Source organism: Lonchura striata, chromosome 7, assembly GCF_046129695.1.
Source record: "Lonchura striata isolate bLonStr1 chromosome 7, bLonStr1.mat, whole genome shotgun sequence".
Classification (NCBI taxonomy): domain Eukaryota; kingdom Metazoa; phylum Chordata; class Aves; order Passeriformes; family Estrildidae; genus Lonchura; species Lonchura striata.
Genome location: NC_134609.1, coordinates 13,348,581 through 13,366,599, shown reverse-complemented (window position 1 = coordinate 13,366,599; position 18,019 = coordinate 13,348,581). Strand labels below are relative to the sequence as shown.

The 18,019-nt window shown below is 46.1% G+C and overlaps 1 protein-coding gene across 2 annotated transcripts; it reads right to left on the bottom strand.

Annotated features, from left to right (window-relative positions):
• Positions 1 to 3,875: 3,875 nt before the first annotated feature.
• On the bottom strand, positions 3,876 to 14,982 carry NOLC1 (nucleolar and coiled-body phosphoprotein 1). Of its 2 annotated transcripts, none has more exons than XM_021548090.3 (14): positions 14,828 to 14,982; positions 14,635 to 14,690; positions 14,436 to 14,557; positions 13,232 to 13,347; positions 12,312 to 12,453; positions 11,696 to 11,808; positions 10,894 to 11,044; positions 10,238 to 10,378; positions 9,753 to 9,842; positions 8,346 to 8,492; positions 7,533 to 8,126; positions 6,715 to 6,827; positions 6,250 to 6,330; positions 3,876 to 6,001 (listed from the first exon to the last, which is right to left on the bottom strand). In XM_021548090.3, exons 1-14 carry the CDS (start codon positions 14,939 to 14,941, stop codon positions 5,843 to 5,845), a joined length of 2,139 nt encoding a protein of 712 aa, XP_021403765.2. In that variant the 5' UTR covers positions 14,942 to 14,982; the 3' UTR covers positions 3,876 to 5,842. The 2 variants fall into 2 exon arrangements, with proteins under 2 accessions (XP_021403765.2, XP_021403771.2); XM_021548096.3 differs by having other exon boundaries at positions 14,439 to 14,557.
• Between the last annotated feature and the right edge of the window lie 3,037 nt (positions 14,983 to 18,019).

Sequence of the window (18,019 nt, the reverse complement as noted above, 5' to 3'; positions counted from 1 at the left end):
GCAAAAAATATCTTCACCTGGATGCTCTAAACTCTTCCTGGAATAAGATACTGAAGTTTGCCTGTTCTGTTGGGTATGCTCCAAAAAAACCCAGGATCATCTGCTACCATCATGCTGATGACAGCCAGCCTAGCTGCAGCTAATTTATGGAAGCCAAGACTCTGTGAAAGCAGGCAGGTATGCAGCTCCAAGAGCAACTTTGTCACTGCAGGAGGATGCTATGTTACAAGCAGGGGCTGCCCAGGGGAATCCATAGTAAAAACCTAGAGGATACAATACTGTACAAAGCAAACAAAGCACAAGTTAAAATAGGGAAGTTTAACCATCAGTCATATCCAGCCCAGTGCTAGGTGGGCTTCTGTGCTCTGGTTTTGGTTTATCACAAACTCTGACTTAACCAGAGTCACCTGGGTAAATTACAGTAACACTAAAACATTTATATTAGCACTATAGCATACTAACATCAGAGTACAGCAATACTAACATTAGTATTTTAGTGTAGAAAGCTAAGATAAAGAAAAAAACCCCTTAAGATATAAGCATCCCCTGGCAGTCTACATCCCTGAGGGTTTTTTTTTAAATGTTGTTTGCACATAGACTGAATAAGGGACAGATGGTCTGCTCAGAACAACATACCTTTCTAGCATTTTTCCTTCTACATATTCATGGCAGCCCCCTACAAGCACAGAGAATGAAGAAAGCTGAGATCCCCAAAAGACCAAAGGGAACAATCACAGCAGTGATCAGGTCAGCATCAGGATGATTTATACCTTTCACCACATTGGTGCTACTGCTACCACAAAACACCAGAAGTGCTCTGGCTCATCTCTTGGACAAAGATGGATGTAGTCCCCAAACAGTTCCTAACTTTTGGTACTTTGGACCATCTTCAATATCCTTCCTGTCTCATTAGAGTTATATGGAGGAAATTCTACAGGCAAGGTGGGAATCTGGCAGGTAGCAGGAGGTTGTCACATGATAGATCACTGCCAGGGAACCATGATACTAAAGGAAATACTGGTCCATAACAACTTAGAAAAGAAATAAAGATCTGGATCTCAGCTTGTTACAGTATTTGAAACTACACACACCTTGAGCTGGGGGATGGTGTCAGACACCACACATCTGCTTCCCCACCTGGGCCCTCATCATATATTAAATCTGTCTAGGTAGTAAGTGAGATTTCCCCCATTCAATATCCACAGGCTTCCTGTTTCTCTTCTGAAAGGAATAGAGATGGTTTGTGACACCAGGGTGCTCTGCAATAACAAGTTCTTATGGACAGCCTTTTTCTCTCTCTTACAACACGGATGCAAGACAGAGCAGCTGATGTGAGACTGTGCCCCTTGTGAGTGGTCTGAGGTCTGCCATGTGGAAGCAAGTCAGAACATTAGTTGTAATCCCTGGAAAAGGAAAGAACAGCTTGGGGCCATTTCCAAATAGTCATGTGAGCCATAGACCTCAAAGTGAGAGCACATGACAGGGCAGAACTTTATTTGGTCTTAAGAAGAAATTATGTTTGTATGACACTCAAGTTAAATAAGTTCTTCAGACTGCAGAGCAAACTGGGAAGATACAGGTGCACCAAACCTTAGAGAAGCAGTCAAGAGGAATGGGGAGGAAGAGTCTTCCTGTTTATTGCCTTGTCATTTCAGCTTCTTTCTGCAGAGAAGTGCCACATTTAAAGGAAAGTTATTAAACACCCTAGAAGGTTGTGAAATCTTGTGTAGAAAGCTATGGGGACTGATAAAGTCCTGACAGACAAGTCTGATCACATTTGACAAAGTTACAGGAGTAGAGAAGCTAGGGGTGAGTCTTATCTTCAATGAAACAATTGACGCCCTCATGTAAAAGAAACCCACAACCAAACCAAACAGCTTCTTGGCTCTGAGCACGCCAGAGGAATGAGACCTGGCTGAGCTGCCGTAAACAGAGGTTGAAGACGGTTGCATAGGAAGAGGAGGCAGAACAGGAGATGGAAGCTACTCCTGAGATGTAATCTTCTAAAGGAAGATGAAGCAAGTTACACAAAAGGGCTCTCAACGCGCGTCCGTGTGCCAGCGCTCTAGTCCTGCGCATTGAAGCAGATGCTGAACTCGCGCCTGTCAGCAGCCTCGCTGGAGCAAGCCGGGCTGCACACTCGCGTCCGGGCAGAGCTGGGACCAGGCTGACAGCCGAGAATTCAGACCGAGTCCCTGCGTCCGTCTCTCCGGCCGGGCAGCGCTCGGGTGCCATCAGCCCAGCCCAGCCCTACAGCGCTCACCGGAGCGCTGCTGGCAGCCCCCACCCCCCGCCACCCCGAGCCCCCACCCGCACATCCCACGGACCCCGCCACGCCGCAGGGTGAATGACCCTCCTTGCACGGCAGCCGGGCAGGACACGGCAGCGGGGCAGCGCCGCTGCGGCGCCGAGCAGCCTCGCCGGTGGGACGCGCCGAGCAGCACCGGCCGCAGTTCCTCCCGGGCCGCCCGCTCTCCCGCCGCCGTGCCGGCACCCACCTGCAGCGAGTCCCGGCGGAGCGCGGCCCGAGCGAGAGGCGCGGCGTGTGGGAAGTGGGAGGGAAGAGAGGGAGGAAGGGAGGGATGCAGCCGCCACCCGCCCGCCTTCCCCTTTCAAGCCGGCGGGCACAGGTGGGGCCGGGCGGTGCAGCCCCGGCCCACGGGCCGCACCCCGGGCCGAGCTGAGCCGACCCCAGGGCTGCGGCACGAAGGCAGGGCGAGAGGGGGACGCCGTGGGCATTGAGAGCCGCAGCAGCTGCCCCGGCAGCTCGCCCGGCCAGTGCGTCTGATCGCCGTCAGGGCATCTCTCCAGTGACCGCTGCCCGGACACCCCCTTGAGAGGAGGACAATCAGAACACCATAGTCAGGACAGCAAAAGGGAAAAGGCACAAGGTGCACAAGGGAATCGGGATGTGAGGGACACCGTTCCAGCACACACCAGACGGGGATGTCCTGTTGGTCCAGTTCCAGCGCTAATAACAGCTGTAACTGCACCACTGTTGCACAAAGAAACCAGGCCTCTACACCAGGGCAGTGAAGAGCAGAGATGTAGGCCAAGTATGTCTAGCAGCTGCAAAATCTTGTGAAAGGACCAGTTTTTCCTAGGAGTGTCAAGCATATCAATTTCAGAGTCTCACAAAGCATTTCCCACCCCAACGCTTGTTGCACTTGCTCAGTCAGGTGCTGATCTTCACCAAGGGTGAGATTCCTTGCATCCTATGCTGAAACTTCAGACAGCATTACATCTTCTCCTACTGCATCACGTTCAAGGTGGAAGGCTGTGGCAGAATGTTAGTTACAGAGCAACAGAGTCCAATGCGTGTGGTGCATCATCCCCCCCTTTACAGAGAAACGTAGTGCAAGGGTTAAAATTGAGCATTACAGCACTCGAGATCTCCACAAGGCCCTACCTCTCAGCAAGTTTCTTTTACTTTCTTTTTTTCTTTTACACATAGAGGAAGAAATCTAAGGGAGCACAAATCAGTTACTTTAACTAGATCTATACAGGGGTTTTCAGTTATGCCTATTCTTTCTTCCTACTATATGCTGGCGCTTATAGGGCCAACTACCATACAGCTCATTTGGCAGCAATATTTGAGAAGACCTGACAAGACATTCTGATGGGAAGGGATTTGTGCAGCTTCAGTTTTTGATATAAGCTTCTAGCATCTTACCCAAATTTCTAAGTCACTCATTAGCCAGCTGCACAGGCCACCTTTTACTTCTGAAGGCCTGTTACATGTCCACAATCATTTCAGTAAGATGACAAGAAGTAGTTGTAGACAGATGTAGAGAAGGTACTGCTACCCCCAGTCACGGTACCCTCACTTTTCCCACCCACTGTCCCACATCTTTAACTACCAGATCCACTCAGACTACAAAGGCAGCAATCTTTATTTTCTGACACATTAAATTCTCACATTTTATACTTTTTTAAAAACCTCAAAGCGTAAAAGTATTTTAAACAGTTTAGAATGTAAGTTCCTGATAAACAGAAAAAGGAGAGCAAATGACAAGAAAGATGATGTTCAAATCCCCATGCAGAAAATACTCTTCTCACCTTCCTTTGGCCTCTAACCTTTACTTTCTTGTAATATCCATGGTCTCCTAGGCCCCTCTGCACTGTAGCCTTGAATCCAGGCCCCAGTGATTGTGCAAGCTGGGGGGGTGGGAAGTCCTGAAAAATGCTCACTGGAAAAAGTTGCCACTCATGTACATGGGGGTGGCTCATCAAGTCTCATCCCAACCCTCAATTAGGTGACACTGCTTTGCACACCAACACAGCTTCCTGTAACAAGGCTCTTCTCACTGCACTCTTTGGGGAGGGAACAGAAACATGGAAATCTGGCCCTGCACTATCTCTCAGTGGCTGCCAGTTTCATGCGGGGTAACCATATCTCACAGCCCACTACTCCATTTCCCAAACATGCACTACCACTATTCAACTTATTCAACTCATACTGGATGTAGGCTCAACCCACTGCTCCTCAAACTAGTTAATTTAACCCACCTAACAGAAGGCAAAGTATTTGAGGGAGTATATTCTACCAGATGCAAGCTGCAAATAAGTATGGAAGCAGTCACACAACTGAGTGAATGCAAGCCCACCCCTCAGCACACCATTATACTGTCAATTGCTCATGAAATCTCCATTTAGGCTGCAAGTTTCTCAACTTCTTTGTGGCTGCACATACTGAACATACACTTGTAGCTGATACTTCAAACCTTACAGCACCAGGGTCTTCCCTAGTGCTAGGGGGAACCTGGCATTTTACTTCTCAAGAAGGATTTAACAGATGAAAAACAACTCAAAGACCAAGTGATTCAACTCAGAAATTTAAGGCATTAATGATACATTCACCTTGACACCTAACAAGCTCCAGCTCACACTGCTGGCAGTAAATGTAAACTGGCACATTTTATGTTCAGACAGAACAAGGAGTAATGCCACACTGCAGCCAGAGCTTCTGAAACAGTAACACTGCTTATCCACCTCTGCCTTTTGCTAAGGGGCCTTCATCTCCTCAGTCTGCTTTTCCCTTCCCATCAAGTGAAACTGCACAACCCCCTTTCAGTCAAGTTTCTGTACAACCTCACTCCCCAGCTACACTAACGGAAGTGTTACTAAGAGCGCCACGCCAGTACTATAGACCTTGGTCTTTCTGACAAGAGCCCCCACCTTGCAACTGCAATGGATACTGTTACTCAACTACTACACTGTATTTAGAGACTGCTTCTCCAAGTACTCTGGTTAGTGGCGTCCACAGGAGTGCAAGGAAGAGGAAAGTAGGTATTTATTGCAAGGTGAAACCACAAAACAGAACAGAAAAGGAACCCCTGTCACACTACTAGGGCAAACTTGAAATGTCAGGTGGGGTTGGGGATTACAGCCAGAGTGCTCAAATCAGTTGCTCTTACAGTAACTAATCAGAGACAAGTGACAATACTTGCCTTTTGAAAGGTATGAGAGTTAAACGGGCTGAAAAAGAAATGGGTGGTCAAAATACAGGACAATGATTTTGCTTTCTTCTACTAGATGGGCAGGAAACCAAAAGTAAAAATCACTCCCAGCCTTTTAAAATAAGACTGTAGAAAATATAAGTCTTGGCGGTCACCCTAGTGGTGCCAGTAACACCAGCTTAAGGATGGTTTCAAATTAGGAGACTAAAAATTAGACATAAAACGGGGAAACATCCAACCATTCTCCCATATCCCTACACTGGAGCTGCCTGCCCCACAAGGGGCATGGGGAGGTAGCATTCCAGGCAGGCTTGACACCCATAATGTCCATATGCCCATCCAAGGTGTTCTGGTGAGCAGATGGTTTATGAACTCCAACATTCTCAGTCACTTTCAAACTTGACGGAATTGACTTGGGTTGATATAGTGCCCCCACGGTAGCTGCCTCGCTTTTTCTTTGTTTTCTCATGACGGAAAGATTTGCCTTTAGTGTATTTCAGGATGTTGTTAGCTTTCTCACCCCAGTCACCAGCTGCTCCTTTCTGCGAGGGATGGAGAGGGAAAAAAGAAATTCAAGTCAGTACCCAAGAGAGTGAGGGCAATGCTTTAATGCTTTGCACTTCACCGTACCCAGCAAACCCCAGCACGTTTCGGGAGCTGGTAGCGCTCTCCCATGCGCCTCCTGGTGGAAGAAACCTCACCAAAACCGCTCCCCAGCAGCACACGGGGCTGCTCTGCAGTCATGCACTTTCAGAGCAATTGTTACCGCTCTGGCACCACCTAGCCCTACCTTTGCTTCAAACGAGTTATCAGCCACACGGGCATCCACCTCAATCTCTTCTTCCCTTACGCGGCGGAATGGAGAGGATGGCTGTTGGAAAAGAAAATGAGATACCGTAATCACATGCAAACACACAGTGTTCCTTTAGTAACAACATCCTTCCTTGCCCTACAAATACAGAACCCTGTTCAAATCACCTCAATCTTTAAGTGTTTCTCAGATTCATCATTCTTTCCCTGCTTCAGATCAGGAGTGCTCCTGTGCAAGTATATCCAATCAGCTTTTGCCAGAATAATAGTATGTTCTTATGTGCACTCCCTAGGGTTCTCCAGACAAGGTTAGAGTGCTTAAGGAGACAGCAAAAATATAAATAATCCTGCAGGCCCAGCCACCCAGAAAAATCCCAAACCAGCCTACTTGTTCAGAAGGCAGAGATGCCTCTTCACTCAGTTGCCACAGTCCACCCTCTCTCACCTGTTTCACCTTGGGAACTGTGTGTGGTGTTTTGGCTTTGATCTTTGCTTTTTTACTGTGTGGTGTTTCTGGCTCCTGAACATCTTCCCTCTTCTGTTTCTTCCCAACTGTGCCTGTTAGATGTACAGCAGCAGAATTTTAAAGGCAGTGTTGAGAAAAGTAATGGCTTCTGTACCCCAGAAAGCAAACCCAGTGTTGACACAGGTGTGAGAACTTGTACCTGCATTACTTCACCCAGAAAACAGACTGCTGTACCAGACACTAACAAATTCTGAGTCAGCAAGGACCTCCACATCCTATCCTAATGGATAAAATTTTATGCAATAGGGTAGCTCTATATAAATGATTCAGCATTCTTGAGAGAGTTCCATTAGCCAAAATTTGCCAGGTTTTGGATCCATACCATATGCACTTAGACACATCACTAGTGCATCACTAGTTGTTTTCCTCCTGGAGGGTTAAAGATTGACCCAGTTGATGCACTGGGCATCAACTGTGGTGTCCCACTGCACACAGACAAGGTCCTCCAGCAGTCTGCTTTGCTGTCACTAAATCTTGTCCATGCACAGATGGCAGCTGGCAACAACTACACAGAAATGTACTTCACATTACCACAAATTTCACTGCCAGCACCTATGCAATGCAGACAAAAAAGATCCCACCAAATTCGAAACTAGCCCTTCCCTCTTACCACTGCACCAAATGGCACAATCTAATATCACACAGATTAACAATGAGTATTGTTTCAGGAAGTCTTCCATTCATGCTTAGTCAGTAACACTACCTGACAGAGCCACTTCCCACACTGATGGTAATACCTCCATTGACTTTTCCAGTCTCTTCTTCAGAGCTGCTTTCACTGCTACTACTGCTGCCACCAGCTGGCTTAGACTTCATGTTGTTTGCAGCTACTGCAGATGCTTTTGCTTTCTCTGTGGAGGCAGTGGCTTTAGAACCATTCTGCACCCCTTTCACTGCCTTCTTGGGCTTTTCATCCTCTTCACTGGAACTATCTGATGAGCTGCTGCTGCTACTACTAGAAGCAGCTGCCTTCTTCCCCACAGCTGCTTTGGCTGCCCCTGTAGATTTAGTGGCTGGTTTTCCTGCTGGCTTTTCTTCTTCACTGCTTGAGCTATCAGAGTCAGATGTGTCTGCTTTGGAAGCTGGAGTAGAAGGTTTGGACAGTGGCTTAGCTGCTTTGCCAGCTGGTTTAGCTGGAGGGCCTTTCTTCTTCTTCTCATCCTCAGAACTGCTGGAGCTGCTATCTGAATCAGAGCTACTTTGTGCTTTCTTTGTGGCAGCTGGTGACTTCTTTGCTGCAGGGGTTGCTGCTTTAGGTGTGGGCTTCACAGGAGCTGCTGCTTTAGGTGTGGGCTTCACAGGAGCTGCCTTCTTTTCAGAACTATCAGAATCTAGAATGGAAAGAAAAAGAGCAAGCAAGGCTAAGTCCCACTGCTTTAACACAACGCTAACATTCAACGTTGATACACAGTACGCTTCATCATCTGCTTGAAACAACATTGCAATGGGTATTCCTGTCCAACCGCACCCTCAGACCCTGCCCAAAAACAGAAAGGTCTCAACAAGAACAACGTGCATGCAGAAATTCTCCTTCTCTCCCACCCCAATACCTGAGCTGTCTGAGGAAGAACTGGAGTCTTTCTTTGCTTGTCCAGGCTTGACAACTACTTTTGCTGATTTAGAAGTATTCTTTATCGCAGGTTGTTTAGCAGGTTGTTTATTCCCTACCTTCTTTTTATCATCTTCAGAGCTAGAATCTAAAAAAACCCAAAAAAACGTTCTTCAAGTTAACAGGTTTCATGTGCAAGTTACTTTAGTGGTAACATGTATGTAATTTATGGGCAAGTGAAAAGCAAAATGGCTTGTGGCTCAAGGCTGAGGCACTAGGGAACTGGCAAGCATCTGATGAACACTTGAACAGTTAAGGCACAGCATTAAATTTTCTATGCATCTTCCTTGTTGGGAGAAAGTGGAAACAGTTTAAGTTATTCACTAATGAATGTACAGTGAAATAAATATTTGGAGAATAATATAGAGAAGAGGTACTGAATAAGGAACTTTAGAAAAAGTACCACTATCATCAAACTTGGGGACAAGAAACATTGAAAAAAATAATCTATGTGGTAAAGATCAAAAAAGCCATATAAAAATTAAGAGATAAAAGTTGACAAAGCATACAAAGTGAGGCAGCAACAGCACAGTATCTCATTTTAGCTAATTCCTCTATCAGATGAGATAGCAGCAGTTTGAAAATGGAGACTCTTGAGTACAAATACGCCTTTGTTTGTGTTACATGGATCTGGAATACTAAACCTGATCTATTCCAGTATTTCTGAACACTTTAGCAAGAGCAATCAAAAACTTGACAATTTTGAGCTGACACTCACTGGTGTGTCACACAACCTAGTGCTAGGGCTAGCTGTCTGCAGACAGACTGGCAGCTGCTGCCCAGTCCCTGCAATGCCACCAGAGATGCTGAGATACGCCAAAGGAGTTTCTTGAACTCAGAAGGAAATTGTAGCACACAGGGAACTTATATGGGAAACATCAAACTTCAAACCTGGTCAACACGAGAGACAAAGTACACTGCTCCCGTTTCTAGGGTCACGTTAGAAGGGAGGCATCTTCCAAGTCTATTTTGAATGTCATATGGTGATTACATTTTTATTTCAGAAACTTCTCCAAACACAACGGAATAACAAACTACAAAAATCTCAAGACAAAGACACTCAAGAACAGTTTAACCATTAAAAGTCTGTGAGAAACCTGATTCACAATTCCCTGCCCTTTCCATCCAGCAGTATGGAGACTTTCCTACACCTGCCAATGGTCTTGTCTCATGGTCACACTCCACGTTGAATAGCAGGCTGCAGGTTTTCAATTTCATATCTTGCTAGTCATGGAGACTCTGAAGCTTTTAAGCTCAAACACTAAGGCTCTTGGATACACCACTATGGGGCAACCTGGCCAGCAAAAACATTAACACAAAAGAATTAGAACTTTATTTACTGAATTACCTGAGTCACTGTCAGAACTGGATTCAGCCTTCTTGCTAGTCACAGCTTTCTTCTGAGGGGCAGGGATTGTTTTAGTTACTGCTGCTTTGCCTGCAAAAGAAAGTTTAAAATTAATAGGCCACATCCACACCAAACCTTTGTCCCTGGATCCAAACCTTACCAGATGTGAAAAAGCTCCACTCTCAGTATACCAGCTACTCAGCCAGCCTACTGGAAGCTCTGCAAGAACTTCACTTATTCCCACTAAACTAGATCCCAATGACTTTTCAAATCAGCATGTACAAATGCAAGCTGACCACAGTTCAGATCCACAAGTTGTACAGAGTGTTGTTTGGCTTGCCTTCAAATTAGTCAGAAGATTCCAGAAGACCAAATAGCAACATAGAGCAAAGACAAATGGCTTTTTCAAGGAAGCCAAGACCTTGCAGAAACCTTGTTGGCACAATGTAGTACTTCCCATGCAGCCTCTCCTCCTCACAACGCACCTGCCTCTGCCTTTGAGGGCACCTGCTCTGCCTCATCACTACTGTCTGAAGAGTCACTGCTCTCAGCCTTTTTTGCAGGAGCCTTAGCAAGTCCCTTCTTTGTCTGTGTTCCTTGAGGAGGTGGTACAGCGCTGTATGGGCCTATGAAGAGAAACACAGCATTCAGATGTCAGCAGGGTAATGTGAGCAGCACAAGGTGTTTGTTGTATTCTGCTGTTCACTTCCATTTATTCCCCTTCTGTAGCTACAATCCAAAACTAGCTTATAGATTATACCCACCTCACTGCTACCTCCTTGTTTTTACTGAGTTTAACTCTCATCTAGGGGTTCAGCTGACCCAACCATCTCTGCAGAAGTTGTCTCTGCACTTTTAGAAGAACAGGAGCTTGTCAGCAAACTTTTACAGAAGGAAAATCAGATATGTCAATTTTTCATTGTTTTCATTTATTGCCTTTTCAAATCCTCTGGTTAGAGAGTCAGACTGACCTTAGATGATTGACTCTCTACTCAGACCAACTCTCTACTGGAAGCCTAAGGACATTATACCACACTAAACAGAGGCCCATTGAGCCCATCAGCTGGACTCCAACTGAATGGCCCTGGATACTTCACAAAAAAAAAAAAAATAACCAAACTATTTAGTATTTTTTACGTACCAGATTTTGGCTTTTGCTTTGCAGGTGGCTTTTCATCATCTGAGCTGTCAGATGAGTCCTCACTACTGGAACTTTTCTTGGCATGTTTGGTTTTCCCTAGACACGCTTGAGTGGCTGCAGGTTTTGGCAGAGGTGATTTCTTGGGAACAGCCTTATCAAAAGAAATATATATTAAAAAAAGAAATTGCAGAAATCTTGTGGGGACAACTGGATGTGGATCTTGCTTAACTCCACACCTCACTTAAGAGCAAATTCTCAAGACAAAGGGAAAGAGATTAACCAAGATTCTCAAACACAAATTTTAAGAAACACATGAGTATCATTATCTTTCTATCTCCTCTGCTATTGTTTTCTGCTCCATGAACCCCTAATGATGAGCTCCTCTGGACAAAAGGATGGAGGACTGACTGAAATTTAGCAACTGCCACATGATTAAAAACAACTATGTTTATTTTTGTGTTGCAAGAAACATTTTTAAACACTTGCTAGTGGAAAACTCAAAGCAACAGCTAAACATGAAAGAGTCAGACCAAAGCAACTTTATAAAATGGAGACACAATATAGTTATGACACAATAAGATGTTTTCCTGTAAAGGAAGGAGCAGAGAAAGTAGTAAGGAGATATTAGGGAAGAAAGCAGTACATGAAGAGATGCTAGAACACATAATCCCACCATAGGAAGGAGAAGCAGGTGTAAGAGTTATGTTGAGCACAGCATCTGTGTAGTCTGTGCCTGCAAGATAATACCCAGTGTTACTAGACTTCTACACTGTTCATTAATTTTTTTCATAGTCTAATTTACCTTTTTTGGTGCAGCCTTTTCCTCATCAGAATCTTCACTGCTGCTGCTGCTACTGCTACTGCTTGCTGCTTTTCCATTGACAACTTTGGTGGCTGCCTGAGCAGCTTTACTTCCTTTTGAGAGAAGTAAAACGGGACATTGCAAAACATGCTATGTAGATGAGGGATAATTACATAGAGCAGTGAGTATCTTAGAGAGAAAAGAACCACAGAGCAGATTAAGTAGTACTGCTTTTGCAGTAGTACTGCAAAACTCTTGGTTTATCCTACTGCAACCTTAGAGAAAATTTTCTGGAAACTGTCTTGTAGCTCATGGGAAGTTCCAAAACTAAAGGCTTAGTAATAATCTTCCCTGCTGTTTGAGGAGACGACAATGGTAAAAGTAATAGATAAACAGTTATTCAAACAATGTGGTGCTCAGGACCAGATGTTTTATTTTCATTCAGTTCTACACCTCTATGTCAGAAGAGACTAGACTGGAGTGCAAATGGCAGCAAAAGCAGATTTTCAGACTGCTATGTTAATACGTATGTCTCTGCATGTAGGTACAGCCCCCAGCACTCCTCCCCCTGCTTTTTGGATTTTGCACTTTACTCATGATACACAGTAACAGGTACCTGATTTCGGTGTTGCTGCTTTTGGTGGTTGCTTCTTTGGTGCTTCTTCATCTGAGCTGCTTGAGTCAGAACTGGAACTCTCTGCTTTCTTCTGAGGCTGGATTTTGGTCCCAGCTGGCTTCACCACAGGTTTTGCACCTTTCTAAACAACAGCAGGAAAAACTGATTAAGCCTCAAAGTCATGAAAAGTAAACAAGGCTAATAAGATGGACACATATACAGAGTGTAGAAACAGCTGTCTTTCACAGAAGTTACGATTTAGATTTGAAAACGCCAGTCTGCTTAGTGGTCAGGGTCTGAAAATCCTGGGAAAAGTTTTGCTCTAGAAAACCTCCCAGAAATGCACATCAGTCTTCAGTTTTGCCTCCTGAAAATGGGGCAGTTCTGAGGCTGGCACTGTCCTCTTCTCTTATCTACAGATCCCACTAGCTTGAAGACTGAAAATAATGACTGGGCAACTCTAGTTGGTCTCCTCTAGTGTACAATGTTATCACTCTTCCTCCCCTGACATCATTGTTCCTTGCCTCCACTTCAAGACCATGACTGCAGCAAGAAAAAGCAAAGAGAAGATTCTTTTTTTTATGCAAACACATACACACACCCATATACATAAAGATCAAACTCATAGTACTGAATCTTTCTTTACAAAGGAATTAAGCCCTGGCAGTCTTAGGATAAGAGCAAGGACCAGACTTGGATATGAAACAAAGAGGGTGGGTGCAGGACAAAAAATTAACTTTTCCTGGGACCAATCCAAACTGCACTACAGAAATGTCTTTTTGCATGGTTATCTACAGCAGCATGGGCACTTCATAGTCCAGGGATAGTAAGCCCAATATCCCACACAATTCTGTTGGTTAAATTTGCTAGTATTCATCACTGTCAAACACACATTAAAGATGCTGGAAAGAAAAGCCAACCTTTGCTGGCTTCTTTTCCTCCTCCGAGTCTGAATCATCGCTGGAGTCCTCACTGCTGCTCTCTGCCATCTTGGCTGCAGGAACTGCTTTTGCTTTGGGCACAGCTGATGCTTTAGCTGCAAAAAAGGGACAGTATACATTGATGGCAAGTTAATTCACAACTTTCTAGTACTTACATCCTGCACTAGTGGGTGTTAGGGCAAAAGGATACATTAAGGTAATTAAACCATGACTGAAGTTTGTAAAACTGACTTTGTTTCTTGAGCAGTGTATGGCAGACTGCTCTAAAATGGGTAAGCAAAAAGATAAAACCATTCCAGGCTTTATCTTTGTCACACACAAATTTAAGTGCAGATTTCTATCACCAAAGAGGACATCCCAAAAAGAAAGAGCACCCCTCAAACTGAGATAATATTAGCTGGGTCTGCACACCTTCCAGCTTAAAGAAACCTGCTGAACCAGTACTGACTGGTGCTTGCAAAGAGAAACACTGCAATGTCGTGTTAAGGTTCCAGACACCCAAATGTGTTTTGGCCAAATCCACTTCCTGGTTACTGACTGCTTTTCAATAATGTGGAGCAAAACAAAGAGTTTTGTCTTATATTATATTTACAAATGTCCTTATCAAATAAAAATAAGATCTAAATTCAAATTCAGCTTTAGGATGGCCCAAGTTGACGACAAATTTTTCTGTGTTTCTCCCTTTCCTCATTTATTCTTTCCCTCCTGTAAACCTACTGCTAGACACACACAATCTTGTGTACAGTGATTAATGAAAGATACAAGAACAGTTTCAGATAAAACAGAAAAATCTAGCTCACCATATAGCAAAGTGCAGCACAGGGATATATTTTTTGGTAGCACTAGTACATGAGCTCTAAAGAAAAAAGGGCAGCAACCTCACGCAAGCAGCAGGTGAGTATGGATACCTAGGATTTCTCTGGAATGGCTAAAACCTTCCATGGGACACAAACTGCTGTGCCTAAATTTTAACAAGATACAGAGATCAGCCTTAACTAAAATGAACCTATCTTCCATGTCATGGGTAAAAGACCTGCCAAAACCGAAATCAGTTAATACAAACCTAATCCCTGACAGCTGCTGAAAGACCTTAAAAGAGCAACTGAAGTTGAGCTCTAAACGCACGTGAGAAGCCAATGGCAAACATAATCCGGGTGTGCACCAGGGCGGCGCACAAACCTACCACGTTTCTTGGCCGGGGGCTTCTCATCCTCTTCGCTGGAGCTGTCACTGCTGCTGGCGGACGGCTTCCTCTTCGCCTGGGCGCCGTTCGGGACCAGCTTTCCCTTCTTGGCCGCCGGAGACCTGCGGGCAGAAGGGCTGAGCGGGGTCCCGCGGGGCGCGGGCCGGGCGGAGGGACACCGCACCCCGCGGGGACTTACCGCAGCCAGTAGGTGAAGATGTCCAGGAGGGAGGCCGCGTTGGGGTCCTGCTCCTTCTAAAGCGAGAGAGGCCACACTCAGTCAGTCAGTCAGTCAGTCAGTCGGTCGGTCGGTGGGTCGGTCCCCCCGCCCACCCGTCCGTCCCGTCCCGTCCCGTCCCGTCCCGCTCCGCTCCGCTCCGCTCCCCGCTCACCGCCGCCGCCTCCCTGGCGAGGGCGCGCGCGGCGCCCTGGCAGCCGCTCTCGCGCAGGAACGCGAGCACGAGGGGGAACAGGTCGCTGGGCACCGCGCGCCGCTCCGCCATCATGCCGCGCCGACACGTGCCGCGCGCGCACGCGCCCGCGCTTGCGAGCGTGCGTGCGTGCGTGCGTGCGTACGCGCGCCTACGTGACCCCGCCCCTACCGCTGCCGAGCTGCCCGCGCGGCGCCGCTCCGGGGCGCTGCCCGGCGTGAGGCGGCGGGCACGCTCCGTGCTGCTGCTGCTGCCGCCTGTGGGGCAGCGGCGGGACAGGGGCTGGGAGCCCGGGAGTGCCCACTCCGCTCTGGATTCGACTCTTAGACTTAAGTCCGCTTAAGACTCACCAGCTTACTCGTACTTGTAATCTGTTGTAAATGGCTGAAAGGAGACCGCTGGGGGAATGCTGGAGAGCAGGAGCTGGGCTGCTCTGGGGCGGAGAGCAGGCTGGGAGCTGCGGGCAGGCTCGGTGCCGGCAGAGCCCTCAGCAGCGCGGCGCAGCCCCGCAGGGCTGCGGGCGGAGCTCGGGGCCGCTGCCGGCACTCGCCGCTGCTCTCAGCCTGAACCCATACAGGAACGTACTGAATACTCCTGCAAAATCCCTACGGGAACAGAGAGAGCTGGTGAAAGTAACACCATAATCCTAAAGCGGCAGCCTGTGAGAGACAGAAAATGAATTTGAGACAAGGTTGTCTAGAATATAGGCTTGAGGGGCTTCAAGGTGGGAGATAAGGTATGAAATAGGTATAGCTCAAATAAGTGCTGAAGACCCGGACCTGACCTTAAATGGAGCTTCTGGACCTATGGAAAAGGGTGGATGTGGAAGCCCCAGATGGGGCTGAGCAGGACAAGCTTAGTGTGTTAGTGTGCTCACAACACTGATGAGGATGAGGATGAGATTTAATTCACCTGTTGTATATTTAAGTAGCTTTAGTTACTTTTACAGGAAAGTTTTTGTTGGTTTTTTTTTTTTTTTTTTTTCTGTAATACTGCAGATTTGCTCTGCTGGATGTAGCTCTCTATTCCTGCCTTTGTGATGAATGGCACTTTTCTTCTTTTCCTTCAATAGATGGTACTATAAAGCTTGCTGAGGGCCAAGGAAGAAGAGAGTCCTGTACTTAAAGTCTAGATTTAGGGCTGCCAGGCTCAAAAAAACAGTGGTAGGTAGGCAGTATTTTGCTTTTTATATTTCCCCTACCTAGCTCTCTGCACTTAACTATTTCCAAATACTGCTGTTCTGTGCTCTGTGGGTGTTCTGTGCCTTGGTGCCCAATGAATATGCACAACTGGACGGGCTCTGTTCTCAGCAAATTGTACCTGTTCCTGGTGTTTCTGGAAGGACCCATGTTTGCACTCATGGGGAAACAGAAGTCAGCTCTTGTGGTATTTTGTACTGTAAGATTCTGTAATTTTGTACAGATGCTGTAGCCTGTGTGGCAGAAAAGGGGTGTTGTGCGGAGGCTTGGTTAGATATGTTTACTTGTTTTTGAGATTCCCTGCCCCTTTTATGTGTGGAATAACACGAGGCTGTGTTGCAGAAAGGAAACTGTTTGCAGGAACTAATAGTTTTTGTAGTTTCCCCTCTACAGTGACCTACAGCTGCAAGCTTCATCTGCAAAGCTCAGCAAACTTTTGTGTTTTTGCCTGCGTTGGAAAGGAAAAGATGCAGCTTTTGCTGGTAAACTGTTGTTACTTTAAGCCCTGCTGTGTGAAGTAACTGTGTGAATTTCCCTGGCTGTGAGGAGCCGGGAAAATGACTGACTGTGTTTGCTTTACTGGCTCACTTTGCTTCTCCTCTGGTTAATAAGTATCTCCCTCTCCTGCCTGGCCTTTGCCAGCTAGGTCTGTTCCCTGTGCTGTGTAGCCGCTTCTCTTCAAAGGTGTGTGGCTCTCTGGGTGTGTTCGCCTATGCTGTGCCTGCAGCTGTCCAGATCACCTGGCAGGGAAAGCCATTTTGTCCTTGTATTCCCCAAGACAGTAAAATAATGTGGAACAGTCATAAAGTCATCCATTTGTTTAAATAGTTCTTAATATATACTTGCTGTTGCATAATAGTAAAATAATTTGCTTAAAGATTCTCGTTTCCAACTAGTTAACTTTTGTCTTTCATATAAATCCCAAGTTGGGATTCTTCTCCAGTGTCTGTGTGTTCTTTAGTGTATAATTTTGGGATGATTCAGAGGGGAAAGTTATGGTTTCTTCTTTGCAAACCTGGAATTACTCATAAAGCTTTATCATCAGGAAGTGCTTTTAGTCCTAGTGCTTTCCTATTGAGAGAACACCTGGGTTTTGGAAGACAGGTAGTGGCATGCAGTTTGTAAGCTTAAAATAGGTTTTCAGTAAAGAAAGATTTGGAGGTAACAAGAGAGTTTGACTAACTTCTGAGATAGAGTTTATTAGTGGAAAACAGTTGGTTCCTTTCTGCTTGTAATCACCTCTGTTCTAAAACTAGTGGTGACGTTAAGCTGTTTACAGAATGTCGAATGACTGCCTTGACTGGGAAGCCAGATTGTAAGGAGTCTGCTTTTGGTGTGAAGTGCATCAATGAAAGATCTCACTGGTTTTTCAAAGTGGTTTTTCAAAGTTTGCAAAGGAATAGGCTGAATAATTTAGGCAGAATCTGTTGCTTTGTCTCCAGTGACAAGATTAGTAAATTGAGTCCTACTCTCTGAACAATAACGTTGTCCTTCTGGTGCTTATTGTCTCTGTACTCAAACATGAGCACAGTCTTACAGAAACTGGTAAATTTCATTTGGAAGACAGCATCTTCTAGCTGAAAACACAGAACATCGAGCTACTTCATTCTTAGGGAGCAGCTTGGCTTCTCCCTAGGAGTTTTCCTTCCTCATAGAAGACATGACAAAACCTAAGTTAGGGATGAGTATAAAACAGGTATCGCTTATTCTTCTCCTCAACTGTTGTTCCCGGTTTCTTGAGACCACTGTATTACTGTAACACAACTTTCCTCGCTGTAGCGCTGTTTCCTCGGCCACCTACGGAAAGTGTGATAGGAGCCAGCTGGAACAGGCAGCTTCCCTCCTTGGGGCAGAGTCCCGCCGAGTACCGGAAAGGCGACGTGCGGCCGGGCAGGGGCAGCCCGTGCCGGGCTCTGCAGGGGGCGCCGCGGGCGGGAGGCGGGGCCGGGAGGAG